Source organism: Vigna umbellata, chromosome 8 (assembly GCF_029865625.1).
Source record: "Vigna umbellata cultivar VRB3 chromosome 8, Vumbellata_1.0, whole genome shotgun sequence".
Classification (NCBI taxonomy): Eukaryota; Viridiplantae; Streptophyta; class Magnoliopsida; order Fabales; family Fabaceae; genus Vigna; species Vigna umbellata.
Genome location: NC_142172.1, coordinates 47602919 through 47617724, shown reverse-complemented (window position 1 = coordinate 47617724; position 14806 = coordinate 47602919). Strand labels below are relative to the sequence as shown.

The window sequence follows — 14806 nt, the reverse complement described above, 5'->3', positions numbered from 1 at the left end:
AGATTCTTAACAGTTTTATTGGACCCCTTTCTTAGTAATTACCGGACCCTATAATTGGTTTATTAGATAAATTACATTTCCTTTTAGTAGAGGATCTGATTGGGCCATGAGATATTAGATCATGATTCTTTATCACCAAGAGCGTTTCACAACCTTCCAACCTTTTCACCCTGCACCACCCCCAAATTTCATAAATACTTTCATAATTAATGAGTTCGTTAATGGTTGTACATTTAAGTCATTTTGACCGAAATGGTTCAAGGATTCAATGTATACTCCCTTCTTCACTCTGCACCCCATTTCATTTATTTTCCTTCCCTTCTTTCCTTCAGTGTGAGTTCTGTTCACTTGAATAGATTTGGAGGAGAGTGATTGAACGGATTTGAAAAAAAAAATTATTGTTTATTTGAGTGGATTTAGAGGTAGGTGAGAGTGGATTTAGAAGTAAATTTTTTTAATCTGTCACATCAATCAAATCTTACACTAATTCTCACAAACGTTGCTTTCAAATTCATTCTCACAAACCTTCAAATTTATCTTTAAATTCTCTCAAATCACTCTTCCTCAAATCTATTCAAGTGAGTAAAAGGTAAGAGAGATTAAGAGATATATTTTTTAGTTTGTTTGGAAGTGGTGAGACGCTAGAGGAGGTGGTAGTCCTGTTAGTGGTTGGCATTGAATGTGTGAAGTTTTTTTTGAAGATTGTCGCGTGAAATAAGTGTATTGCATTCACTCTTAAACTCGGATATAAAAATGTGATAAATAAAAAAATGGATATGGAAATTCGATTGGATATCCAAATCTGATAACCGTTAATCGGCTTTCAATATGTGAAAAAGGCGCTTCAAATCTGATAACCGTTTATCGGCTTTCAATATGTGAAAAAGGCGTTTCGGATGTCAACATCCGAAGTGAAAATGAATTTGAAGTACAAAAGATTAATCTGACTTCATGTCCGATTCATGTTTTGAATGTTTGGTTTGCAATATTTTTCACGTTTTTTTTTTCATTCCCGTTCTTCCAAAACTCGATAATGTTAGAGCTTCTCAAATCTGTCCTTAGTTTTCTGTGTTAGATTTCACCTTCAAAACATATTGGTGGTTACGATTTGCGTGCAATGCAATCTGACCACTTCATTCTTCCCGGACTTTGCAGATGCATGAGACCCATTGCGTTTATTTGTCTTTTTTGGGTTTCCACGATTTTCCACAATACGCTGTTTTTTTTGTGTGAAATTATTGTTTGGATTTTATGTTGAAAGAAAATTTGAATTTTTCTTTATGGGTTGCTTTTATTTTCTCTCTTTTTAGGAAAAATCTTAGATACAGCTCCGTAGTTGTTTTTGACACTATTTTCTTCAATCAGAAGGGAATTAAATTATATCTTGATAGTTTTAGTGATTAAGGTTTGCTTTAAAGGTGAACATAGTTAATGGAGATAAAACTCCAATTGTGATGAGTACTTATGAAGAAGAAGATGAAGTTATGCTGCCTGAGAAGACGAAGCTGTGGTGCCTGTGTGTGACTAGAAGGAGTGGAACGAGAGTGTGCTGAGAATCTGAGATCCGATGCTAGTTTTTCAAATGCACGAGAAATAATAACTGATAAACTGCTTTATTAAAGAATTTTGACCAACTTTTTTATTTTAATAAATATTAAAAGTGTTTTAAATATGGGCAATTTTGACATTGTGTAAAAATTTGGAGGTGCAGGATGAAAGGACCGAAGGTGTAAGGTGAAACCCCTTACCACAATTCCCCAATCTTGGGTCTGCTAGATGAAAAAGACTTCCGTAAAGGAATTTTGTTGATTTTGTAGATGATCAACCTTACAATTTAAAATAAATGTTTTTAATGTTTTTCGTTTATGATTACCAACAATTTTATTAAATTTTTATATTATTTTGTAACCAATCTTTAACTACTTTTTTATGTTAAAAAATACCTTGATATCTAAACAAATTGTCCTATATATTTTATTACTTTTTAAAAAAATATTATACTTTTAAATCTTATTTACTTTGTAATTTTTTTATTTTAGTTTCCAAATATAGCATTCGTTTATGTAATACTTTTCGTTAGATTATTACTTACTATAGTTAATATGCAATGGAGTCATCATTATTAAATGTTAAAATAAAATAAAATAATTAAAAAAAAAAGTTTAATACGACAAATGAAACGACAATAATAAGAATTCAAACTAAAGACTCCCTTTCTTGAAAAATAAATTAGTATCTAAGTGAAATATGTATAATTTTTAAGTTGACAATTTTACGTGTTGGACTTTGCTCGTGTAATAATGTTTTTTTTAATAAACTGTCATGTGATGACAAATGATAAATTTTTTTATGCAAAACACATAAGAAAAAACACTTTACAATAGACTTTAAAAAAATAAAATAATTTTTTAATTCAAATTATACATAAATTACAATTATTAATTACTGTCCAAATTGACTATTGTTTATAAAACAATAATTTTGTAAATTTTAACTAACTCTTATGTTAAATCCTTAAAATAACATATTAGTTCTAACTTAAAAAACAATAAACACAAATTAGGATGTTAATAACATAATACATAATTAAATTACTTTAAAAAAATATTGTTAGAGTGGTTGTTTAGTTTTATAACTCATTTTTACGTGTTAGATGTTATTATTAGCCTATTTTACATTATAAAACAAGTTATTACTTGCAATCTCATATATAGAAAAAGAAAGAAAAGTTAAGACAAATAACAATTTTAAAAATGGCAAGTGGGACATTTGTTACTTCAGAAAATTCAAGACAACATGAAAGCAGAATTACAGTATTCGTGTTGATCACATGTTTTGTAGCAGCCATGGGTGGTTTACTCTTTGGTTATGATCTTGGAATCACAGGAGGAGTAACTTCTATGGAACCATTTTTAATAAAATTCTTTCCAAGTGTTTATAAACAAATGAAAGATGATTCTAATCATGAAAGTCAATATTGTAAATTTGACAATGAACTCCTTACTTTGTTCACCTCTTCTTTATATCTTGCTGCGTTAGTAGCTTCCCTTTTTGCTTCCACCACAACAAGAATGATGGGACGCAAGACCTCAATGTTTGCAGGTGGATTATTCTTCCTTGTCGGTGCATTGTTGAATGGTTTTGCCATCAATATTGAAATGCTCATCATAGGTCGTTTACTACTTGGTTTTGGTGTTGGATATTGTAATCAGGTGAGGCTCTATATCAATGTCAATGCTTTCAAATTTTGTTAAAAGGGTATGGAGAAATTGTAATGATTAAATTGTTTTTGACTTTTCCTTTGTTTTTTTATTATTATTTGCTATAGTCTTTACCCGTGTATTTGTCTGAAATGGCTCCAACATCAATAAGAGGTGCACTTAACATTGGATTTCAAATGATGATCACAATTGGCATCTTGGTTGCAAACCTTATTAATTATGGCACTGCCAAACTAGAACATGGTTGGAGAATTTCTTTAGGTGTTGGTGCAGTTCCTGCAATCATATTATGTGTAGGATCTCTTTTCTTAGGTGACACTCCTAACTCCTTAATTGAAAGAGGTAAAAAAGAAACAGCTAAGAAAATGTTGCAAAAGATTCGTGGTATGGATAATGTTGATGAGGAGTTCCAAGACCTCATTGATGCAGCTGAAGCAGCTAGAGATGTGGAACATCCATGGAAGAACATCACAAAACCAAAATACAGACCTCAACTGATTTTTTGTTCTCTCATTCCATTTTTCCAACAATTCACTGGCATCAATGTCATCATGTTCTATGCACCTGTCCTCTTTAAAACTTTAGGCTTTGGTAATGATACTTCTCTTATGTCTTCTGTTATCACTGGAGGTGTTAATGTGGTTGCCACTATTGTTTCTATTTTCTCTGTGGACAAGTTTGGAAGAAGGATATTGTTCCTCGAAGGCGGCATTCAGATGCTTATTTGTCAGGTAAAAATATTAAATTAATCGATAAAAAGTATTTGTTATTTTAGTATGTAAGGAGATGAAATTTTACCATTGAAGTCATTTGTTAACCTAAATACATAATAATTATGTGTAGCTTGCTGTTGGAATTATGATTGCTCTAAAATTTGGAGTGAGTGGTGAAGGCTATTTTACCAATGGAGAAGCTGGTCTTCTCTTATTCTTTATATGTGCATATGTTGCAGCATATGCATGGTCTTGGGGTCCACTAGGGTGGTTGGTTCCTAGTGAAATATGTTCTCTTGAGGTTCGATCTGCTGGTCAAAGTACAAATGTTGCTGTAAACATGTTATTTACCTTTGTCATTGCTCAAGTTTTCTTAACCATGCTTTGTCACTTGAAGTTCGGTCTTTTCTTCTTCTTTGCTGGATTTGTGCTTATCATGACAATTTTTGTTGCCTTGTTCTTGCCGGAGACAAAAAATGTTCAAATTGAAGAAATGAATAAAGTTTGGAAATCACATTGGTTTTGGAGGAAGTTTATTCAAGAGAGTATAGTCATCATTGAACATCCTCATATAACTACAATTTGAAGTTTGATTGACCGAGAAGTTCAACAAAATCTCTATCATTTCCCAAACAACTCATTGAGATTTAGTCTTATTATATGTATCAAATATATTCAGATATCAAGTTCATAAAAAAATTATTTATTCTATTTTATTTTATGATCAATTGCTTAAATACCATGACAGATAAAAAAAATGAGAAATAAAAGAAACGAGTTTAACTAATTGAAAAAAAAATATTATTTTATGATCAATTGCTTAAATATCAATTATCACTCTTAAAATTTAGTCATAATTAAAATTGGTTTGGAATTATAATTCTCACATGAGTTGAGCAAATAAGAAGGTTATAAATTATAATTTTATCTCGGAATTCAATCAATTTTGATATCTCAAAATTAGGATAGTTATGCGGTGAAGATTTATCAGGTTTGACAAATAAAAGAAAAAGAAACAATACATTGCTGTGGATATTGACAACCACCATCAAATTAAGAGATGGAACATGTGAAAATATTATATTTTTTATCTGCCCTGAAACATATGAATGGAACATTATTTCTTTTTTTGAATAGTTATTTTTCTTGCAGTTTTCTTGAAGTTTTAAATACTTATATTTTTTCACTCTTTTAAATTTATTTATTTTCTGTGTATTTCACTCTAGCAAATTTTATTTTTGGGTTTAGAATGTATGAGTTTCGACCCTGAATAGAACAGAAATTTACTCAGCTCAAAGAACATCATTTTAGTACAAATTTACTCAGCTCAAAGAACATCATTTTAGTACAAACTTCCTTCACTGCACTATGCTGTATTTGCAGCTTCAGATTATACAATTGTACAAGCCTGTTAAACTGATTCATACAAGATATGGAAACAAAAGTCTCACAGAACAAGTCAGAATTTTCAAACATGAATGAATATGATGACTATGAAACTGATATCGATTTCAATAAATCATCCACGTATACTTTAAGTTTACTTTTTGTGATTGCACCTTCCCTTCTGCTTTCTGGAACTTCTTCCCCGTTCTTGAAGAGTATTAGTGTTGGTAATCCATAAACTTTATACTCTTCAATTAGCCGTGGGTTGGCATCATGATCAATCTTCACAACAATTAATCGGTCTTCGTATTCCTGCAATTTATTATATACAAAAATTCAGGGGAAATTTTTGACCCTAAAGAACACTTTCACACTGGTTTATAGGAAAATCTTGATATATGTTTCACATTCAGAGAAAATTCTGATCCTTTAATCATGAATAAGAATGATCCAATCATAACTAATTTTCTCAAAAGCTAATTTTGGATTATTTCACTATGAGGAGTGTTGACAAAACACTCTCTAACACTATGATAAGACCCATACAATTTTTGTGATTTCTAACTACCAAACGCTGATTCAAGGGCTTTTTAAACTCTTTCAATGATGGAAAGTTTGATTTCATGTCATCATTTGAAACTAGGGAACATCTTCAATATGTTCAGCTGCTATTACCAGTCATGCTCATCAGAAACTTCATAATAAACTAGAAAATGTTGCATCAATTATATCCATAGTAAAACCTGAGTACTATGGAACTTCGAAAACACAAATTTAACATTCCTTACTTTAAAGGGTTGTTCAAATGGGTCTACAACAGGGGTTCAAGATTCACCATGGCCTTTACCTATGATTGATTGAGTTTTATTTAGCCAACAATTCCAGATGATTTTCTGTTGTTTCCAATCTGTATCAGAAATTTCAAATCTGAAAGTGTAGTCCTGACATAATTTTTTAAAGGCATTCACCACGATTTTTTCACACAGATAGCACATTGTCAATTTCCTTTTACCAAAATAGCATGCTGTGGGTTTTATTAACCGTGTCAGTTCAGAATTAGATTCCCAAGAAACTGAATTCTGAGTTGGTGTTTCTGTTAAAAAAACATGTTAATGTAAAATCATGAATACTAGTGAAACTATGCTATGTTGACAAAAGAATTTATCTGTGTAAAAAATTTCATCCGCCACTCGTTTCAGGTCTTTCAGATCAGTTTCTAACTCCTTGAATCTTGTTTTTCAGCCAATTAACAAGACCAATCTAACAGTAAACTAAATGCAACAAATACGCAGTATCAAACGATGAAAGTGTAAATCTCCATTCTTTATATATTAAAGCAGAATTGTTAGAGAAAAAAGTTACCAATTGTAGTGTTTTTCTAAATATTGGACGGCTTTCTTTAAAAACTTGAAATATCTGTTTCTGGAGATAAACCCTTTTTAGAAAAAAGGCAGAAAACATGTTTACAAACACACACACACACATTAACCTGCAATCAAGAATTCAGATTAGAAAGAAAATCAGATGTTATATACACCAACAAAGAATCAAGAAAACCTCCCAAAAATGCATAAAGGTAGTTAACTAACAGAACAGTAGTAGCTTTTACTATAGAAGCAAAAGAACATGGGAATTAGAGAGAGAGAGAGAGAGAGAGAGAGAGAGAGAGAGAGAGAGAGAGAAAACAAACCTTAGCAAGGGATTCCATAGCGGGAGAGATGAGACGGCAAGGACCACACCAAGTGGCGACGAACTCAACCAGAACAGGACGGTTCGCCTCCAAGACCGTCTCCTTGAATTGGCTCTCGTTAATCTCCGCCACTCCCGCACCGCACGTCACCGTCAGTTGAGGAACCGCAGAGGAGTGATTCCGGAATCTGGGTCTTGTTCGGAGAGACCAGAGCCTCTGCCTCGCCGCGACCGACCAGGAGCTAGAGACAGGAACAGAGTACGAGGTTGACGCAGATGCAGACACTGAACGCACCGGAACCGGAGGGAGTGACAGTGTCACGGCGTCCATGTGTTGGGAATGAAACGATAAAGGAATGGAAAAGTTACGACGAAGAATCGATGTTACTTTTAGTGTGTGATTTCTCTTCCCCAATTATATATTACATAAATATATAAATAAATATTCGTTATTTTGTGGCCACATACATAGATCCATACACCACTGCAATATTCACCATCCAATTAATTAAAAATTATACCACAAAATTAATTAAAACACACACGATCATAACTAAATAGAAAAGTATCAAATTGGAATAATTTTATCTCAGGTTCGGTATATCACGGGTTACTCACTTAGTCACTTAATGAGTCAACTCAACCTGATTTACTTGTTAGCGAATTGAAAAAATTTAAATCCGGTTTAATCCGAGTTGACTCACTAACTTACTTAATTATAATTTTTTTTAAAATAAAAAAATTATAATTTTTTTAATTCAAATCTAAATAAATTTTACTCTAAAATGATATTAAACTCCAAAAACAATTCAAACAAAAAAATATCATATAATCCAAGTCTAATCCAAAAACAAGGACGAACAAATAAGTTTTTAATATTGATAATTTTTTTATTATTTGTTCATTTATAATATTAGAGTCTTGAATAAATAAATCTATAATATTTTTCTCTCTTAAAAACATTTTTTTATATCCAATATAATAAAAAATACTAACTAATAATATTAAAACAAAAAATAATAAATAATTAAATTAAATTAGGTGGGTCGGTGAGTCGACTTGGCTCACCATGGGTTCAACCGGATGTGCCGGTTCTAAGTGAGCTGAGTTGAAAACTAACTCATATAAAAAAAATACATTTTTTTCAAACTCAATCTGACTCAAACTCATAATAAAGTTAACGGGTTAGAACCATTTTGATAACACTACTTTAATGTGTTCTGTTATAAACTAAGAGAGTTCCTTATACAGAAGACATTGATTTCGGTGTTCATGTGATGAAAGTTTATGTTTAATGCGTCTAATAAATATATTTAAGATTATATTATAGCATATCTTTTAGTGGATTAATGTATGTCTAACGCGTTTAATGATTAGACGTTCTACTTATAGCAAATTTTTAGACTTTGTTCATATTAATTATTTTAATGATTTTTTGTTGTCTTAGTTTTATATACAAAGTGATGTTAAACTACTTAAAGGATGATATACAATACATCTTTCTGCATATAAATTTTTGTATAATTTAATTTCTTTCTCTTTTATCAATCTTAATCGTTCTATACGTATTTTTTTATAGGGAAATGATACTTGTATGTGATTTTTTAATAAATTTATTCTATTTCATGTGAATTCGTTTATAAATTGGTTTGTTAACAATCTTAACAATCTTAATATTTTTATATTTTTAAATTGGTTTTATAAGTATATGAGTTTTTATGTACTCATTATTAAAACAAATTTAACAAATAATTCACTTGTATCATCGTAGATCATAGTCACAAAAATCTTTAAATTACTTTACTCTGACTTTTTACTGACTTCAATCAACAAGTCATACATTTCTTTCCAAAAATCATATTTTTTATATCTTTTGTCATTAAAAAGGGAACGATAGATGAATCAAAACTAAAATAAAGACAAAGATTTGAAATATAAATTAAGAAGAGAAAGATGATGAAGAGTTTTCATAGATGTATTGTAATAAAATAAATTATCAATGGTAAACTATAATTAATATTGATTTTGTTATTTTTTCCTGTTTAAGTTCTATAGATGTTTGGAATTGTACTTTCAATTTGTTACAGCTTGTTTATATTTGATCTTTTTATTTATATTTATCCCGATATTTTAAAGTTACTTGATATAATAAAATAAAAGAAAAAAATATATTGAAGTAATTGTCCTAAAATTGTCCATATCATACTAAATATAAATGTTGTCCCTCCACATTCTTCTTCTCGAATTGACTTTAAATTTTTAATATGTAGAAAGAGTAAACATATACCTATAACACATTGTTATACAATAAACTCAAAATGAACAAAAAAATTAAGGATGCGAGTATAGATATGAATAATACTCAATTTTTTAATTAAGTATGAAAAAAAGGAAGAATATTGTCGCAACCGGAATCGCGACGGGACGACGACCCGAAAAATAAAACGGGTTTTGAAAAAGAAATTTGGAGTCGCCACCATAGTTTATTCTGGAAAACTACGGAAAAATCATAAAATGATAAGACACGGTCTGCGAAACTGAGATTCTAAGTTCGGGAGTCGGTTACGTGTAGGGAAGGTATTAGCACCCTACAACGCCTGCCCTAAGGCAGTACGTTTAACTAAATACGCGAATATGACGTGGTTTTCAAAATGTTTAATTATCCCCTAAAATAAAATTCTAAATAAACAAAATATATTTTTTAGTTTTTTGGGTCCGACAAGGATTGACCTTGCTCCTACGTATTCTCATTCAAAATGAGAAATCAGGGTTACGTAGTTCTTTTTGGAAATTGTTTGAAAAGTTTGTTTAAGGAATTGTTTGAGAATTTTGATTATGGATAAATTTGGATTTTTGGGGAAATGAACCTGACAAGGACTAGCCTTGCTCCTATGTATCTCCACTCTTGATGGAGAATAAAGGATCACGTAGTTCTGGCTAGCAAGACTGGTTGTTGTTTGAAAATGTTGATGTTTTTGGTTTTTGAAGATTTTATATTTATTTATTTTTTGGTATTTTTTTTATAAAATTTAAATTTTTGCGTAATGAGCACTAGGCTGATACGTACGATCGCACGAGCGCTCACACGACTTTTTCTTTGTTTTTTATTGTTTTGCGTAATGAGCACTAGGCTGATGCGTACGATCGCACGAGCACTCATACGGCTTCTGAAGTTTATTTTATATTTTGGGTAAGGAATACTAGGCCCATGCGCACGAGTACTCATACCGATATTTATTATATATATATTTTTTAAGTTTTATATATATTTATTATTATTATTATTTTTTTCTTTTGAAAAAAAGAATGTGAAAAGGTTTTTTTTTTAAATATTATTTTATTTTATAAAATTGGTAATTTTAATATTTTATTTCTTTTTTCTTATTTTTGTAATTTTTATATGAAACAAACTAGTCTAATAAATATTGTTTTTTGTAATTTTTAATTATGGGAATAACAAAAGCCTAAAAATTATTTTTGTGATTTTATGTTTTCAAAATTTTTTATTTTGTTAAAACAATATTTGCAGCAACGTGGGATAAAAAAAAAACTAAAGCTAAACCATTTTTGGAATTTCCATAAAACAAATGGACCAAAGTCCAAACTCTTTTTCCAGAGTTTCAAAAACGGGCCAGAAAGCCGAAGTGTTTTATTTCTTTTCTTCCAAATTTTGGAATTGGACCGAGCCCAATTTATTCTTCTTTTTCGCAAGATGGATTAAAGCCAATACTCTTTTCCTCCAAAAAACATGGACCGGGCAAGAGCCCAAACTTCTTTTTGTAGGGTAAAACTTTGTCAAAAGCCAGAAAAAGGGAGATCTCCTCTCTTTCCCTTCTCGGAAGCCAGCAGCCAGGGGCAATTTCACTTTTTCTCCCCAAATTCATCTCTTCTTCTCCAAGACAAAACATAAACCCCCACTTTCTCTTATTCTTCTATCTCACTCGACAACCACGCACAAAACTCAAATCTCCCTTTCACTGCCACCTCCGCCAGACCAGCCACTGCGTGTCGCCGTCCAAGTCGTCGCCGACTCAGCCGCCCACCGTCGAGCCCATCGTCGGTCGTCGCTCCAAGCTTCCCTTCTCCTCTTCGCGCGCGGGAAGTTCTCGCCTTGCACCCTGCAACCGCCACTACCTCCACCGAAGTCGGCCTCCGCGAGCCTCCGAGGCCGTCAAGGGCCGCTCTGTAATCATTTTTCTCTTTTTGACGTCAAAGATGTACATAGAAAATGAGCCCCATTGCCATGTCTAATAGGAATGTAATGCAAATGTCAATTGGAGTAGTTCGTGCGAAAGAGTGTTAATGGCCGTCGCAACCCAGAAACTCAAAATCTCTTCTATTTTCTCTGTAATCGCCAAACTCTCATATTCGACATCACCCCATAACAATCTTCATTATGATTCTTCTGTGGCCGACAACCTCGTCTCCGTCTTCACCCAACAACCCAACGCCGTGGGGCCCGAACTCAACCTCTTCGCTCCCATCCTCACGCCTCCCCTTGTCGAGTCCGTCCTCACGCGCCTCCCCACTTGGAAACTCGCCCTCTCCTTCTTCCAATGGGCCTCCGATCAACACCAGTATGGCTACCGCCATAATTGTTACACCTACAATACCATCGCCTCTATCTTCTCCCGCTCCCGCCAAACCACCCATCTCAAAACGGTCGTCAAACACCTCGTGGAGTCCGCTCCTTGTTCCTTCACGCCCGGTGCCTTGGGCTTCCTCATTCGGTGTTTGGGCGAAGTGGGCCTTGCGCAGGAGGCCCACCACCTGTTCGATGAAATGCGGGTGAAGGGTCTTTGCGTTCCCAATGTTTACTGCTACAACTGCTTGTTGGAGGCTCTGTCCAAGGCCGGGGAGGTTGATTTGGTGGAGGCTAGGTTGGAGGAGATGAAGGGGTTTGGATGGGAATTTGATAAGTTCACGCTGACGCCTGTCGTGCAAGCTTATTGCAAAGCTCACAGGTTTGATCAGGCTCTGAGGGTTTATGATGGGATGAAGGAAAAGGGTTTGATTGATGCGCGTGTTTGCTCTATGCTGGCATTGTCGTTTTCCAAGTGGGGGGATGTGGATAAAGCGTTTGAGTTGGTGGAGAGGATGGATGGACAGGGGGTGAGGCTAAGTGAGAAGACTTTCTGTGTTTTGATTCATGGGTTTGTCAAGGAGGAACGGGTTGATAGGGCCCTTCAGTTGTTTGAGAAAATGTGTCGGGTTGGCTTCACTCCTCCTGTTTCATTATTTGATGTTCTCATTGGAGGACTGTGTAAGAGTAATGATGCTCAGAGAGCTCTGAGCTTGCTTTCGGAGATGAAGCAGTTTGGGGTTGCCCCTGATGTTGGAATCTTTACGAAGTTGATATCGGCTTTTCCAGACAGAAGTGTGATTACCAAGTTGCTGGAAGAGGTTCTGGAAGATAAAGATGAAAAAATTATCGTTTTGATTTACAATGCTGTTTTGACTTGTTATGTTAATGAGGGACAAGTGGATGAAGCCTGCCGCCTTCTTCAGATGATGATTCAGAGCAAATTCAGTGATGTCCAGATGGATGATTTCTTCAAGGACAAGAGATTGGTTTTCCCAAATGCTGCTTCCTTTAGCATCGTGATTGATGGCTTACTCACAAATGGTCAGTTGGACCTCGCTCTAAGTCTTTTCAATGACCTTAAACAATTTGTTGGTAGGCCAAGCGTTTTGATTTACAACAATCTGATCAATGGTCTCTGCGATTCTAATAGATTGGACGAGAGCCGTGAGCTGTTGAGAGACATGAAAGAATCAGAAATTGAACCAACTCATTTCACTTACAACTCAATTTATGGATGCCTGTGTAAAAGAAAGGATGTCGTAGGAGCGATCGATATGTTGAAAGTGATGCGTGCTTGTGGGCATGAACCGTGGATAAAAAATTCCACCCTTCTTGTGAAAGAACTGTGTGATCGTGGCCGGGCGGTAGAAGCATGCGATTTTCTTGACAGCATGGTTCAGCTAGGTTTCCTTCCTGACATAGTTTCCTATTCTGCAGCAATGGGGGGTTTGATCAAGATTCAAGAAGTGGACAGAGCATTGAACTTGCTCAGGGATTTGTGTTCTCGTGGCCATTGTCCTGATGTGGTGGCTTTTAACATAGTGATCAGAGGGCTCTGCAAGGTCAACCGAGTTGCAGAAGCTGAAAAATTGTTGGATGAGATTGTTGTGAAGGGTCTCTGTCCCTCAGTTGTGACTTACAGTCTGCTTATAGATAGTTGGTGCAAAAGTGGTTCTGTTGATAGGGCGATGTCTCTTCTTTCGAAAATGTCTGAAGAAGACAGGGAGCCCAATGTCGTCACTTACTCAACTTTGGTGGATGGGTTTTGCAGAGAAAAAAGGCCTGATGATGCACTCTTGGTTTGGAAAGAGATGGAAAGAAAAGGTTGTTCTCCTAATCGAGTTGCTTTTATGGCACTTATTTATGGTCTTTGCATTTGCAAGAGGCCATCTGCTGCACTCCATTATTTACGCGAGATGGAACAGAAAGAAATGAAGCCCGACTCGTTCATTTATATTGCATTGCTCAGTGCTTTTCTGTCTGATATGGACTTGGCCTCTGGATTTGAGATTTTTAAGGAGATGGTTTATTCAGGATTTTTCCCAGAATCCCATGACAAAAGTTACCCCGTTGTGATGGATGCAATAGACAAATTTTCCAAGGATCACATAACATCCTCTGGTATGAAAGTTTTAAGTGAAGAGGGCAAACTTCCTACGCATTGCTTGATAAACGTCGGATTATAAAGGTTAATCAAATTGTTTATGCCACTGCCAAAGGAAGTAGATGTTACATCGGACAAGTAAAAATTGAAGCATTTGAAAAGAAACAAATGTACACAAAAAGAAACAAATGTACACAAAAAGAAACGTATGTGACTCTCAGATAATTTGCCTACAAAAAGAACTTGAGCTCCGGAATTTTCAAAGATACACGTTACTTGATTTGGATCCTAAGAGAATACAAGAGAAAAAGAGACATAACAGCTGATCAAAGGAGCGCTGTGTTGTTCTTTCGGCAGTCATGCGAAATCGTTTACAATGTATTGATATTTGGTTTTCTGTTGGACAAACACAACGAGAGCTCGACATTTTTTCAGGATACACACACAGTGGCGAATTTTCTGTTATATTTTTTTTATAATACTTCATGTAAATGTGATTTTCCCCATTTCATTTTCTTCCTCTAGTTGACGTTTATTACTTTTTAATTTGAAAGTAAAAAAAATTGTCTTTTCCTTTATCTAGCAATATACAAATATATTCAACATATAAATTATTTTTTATTCTAACCATGCAAAACTGTTTCAAAATAAAAATATTTATATTAAATAAAATAAAATTAAAAAAATATTTAAGATTAAAATAAGACTTAATATTAGAGTTGTCAAACCTGGTCCGGCACACCACTTCTTTTACTGGATCTTACGGAGCCTGTTGATGCAGAATAAAATCGAGTCTGATCATAGAAAAGATTCTCTTCAAGTAAAACCAGCCTACCCTCTCTGTAAGAGCCTTGCTTGGTGGTTGGAAAAAAGACACATTTAATTGTAAATTCTAATGTGGCAGATAAGAGAAAGTCATATATTTGCGCGGCCAAATAAATAGTTCAAGTCACACACTCCCATAATCCATTTTTTGTTTGGAGAGTTCCCTTCAACTGAGTCAACTCAATCCGACTCACTTATTAGCGAACTGAAAAAAATTCAAACTCAATCGGACCCACCATGGATTGGTGGGTTAAACAGGTTGACTCACTAACTCATTTAATTA

At 34.0% G+C, this 14806-nt stretch overlaps 3 protein-coding genes across 3 annotated transcripts; 2 read left to right on the top strand and 1 right to left on the bottom strand.

Annotated features, from left to right (window-relative positions):
- The first annotated feature begins 2753 nt into the window (after nucleotides 1-2753).
- Nucleotides 2754-4520, top strand: LOC124846483 (sugar transport protein 10). Its single transcript, XM_047323753.2, has 3 exons — nucleotides 2754-3212; nucleotides 3329-3952; nucleotides 4065-4520. The coding sequence occupies exons 1-3, from the start codon at nucleotides 2754-2756 to the stop codon at nucleotides 4518-4520; spliced, it is 1539 nt and encodes a 512-aa protein (XP_047179709.2).
- A 681-nt stretch (nucleotides 4521-5201) lies between these two features.
- Nucleotides 5202-7415, bottom strand: THX (thioredoxin X). Its single transcript, XM_047323756.2, has 2 exons — nucleotides 7011-7415; nucleotides 5202-5632 (listed from the first exon to the last, which is right to left on the bottom strand). The coding sequence occupies exons 1-2, from the start codon at nucleotides 7338-7340 to the stop codon at nucleotides 5426-5428; spliced, it is 537 nt and encodes a 178-aa protein (XP_047179712.1). The 5' UTR covers nucleotides 7341-7415; the 3' UTR covers nucleotides 5202-5425.
- A 3411-nt stretch (nucleotides 7416-10826) lies between these two features.
- LOC124846479 (Tetratricopeptide repeat (TPR)-like superfamily protein) lies at nucleotides 10827-14276 on the top strand. The gene has a single exon (XM_047323748.2). The coding sequence runs from the start codon at nucleotides 11312-11314 to the stop codon at nucleotides 13778-13780; it is 2469 nt and encodes an 822-aa protein (XP_047179704.2). The 5' UTR covers nucleotides 10827-11311; the 3' UTR covers nucleotides 13781-14276.
- The last annotated feature ends 530 nt before the right edge of the window (nucleotides 14277-14806 follow it).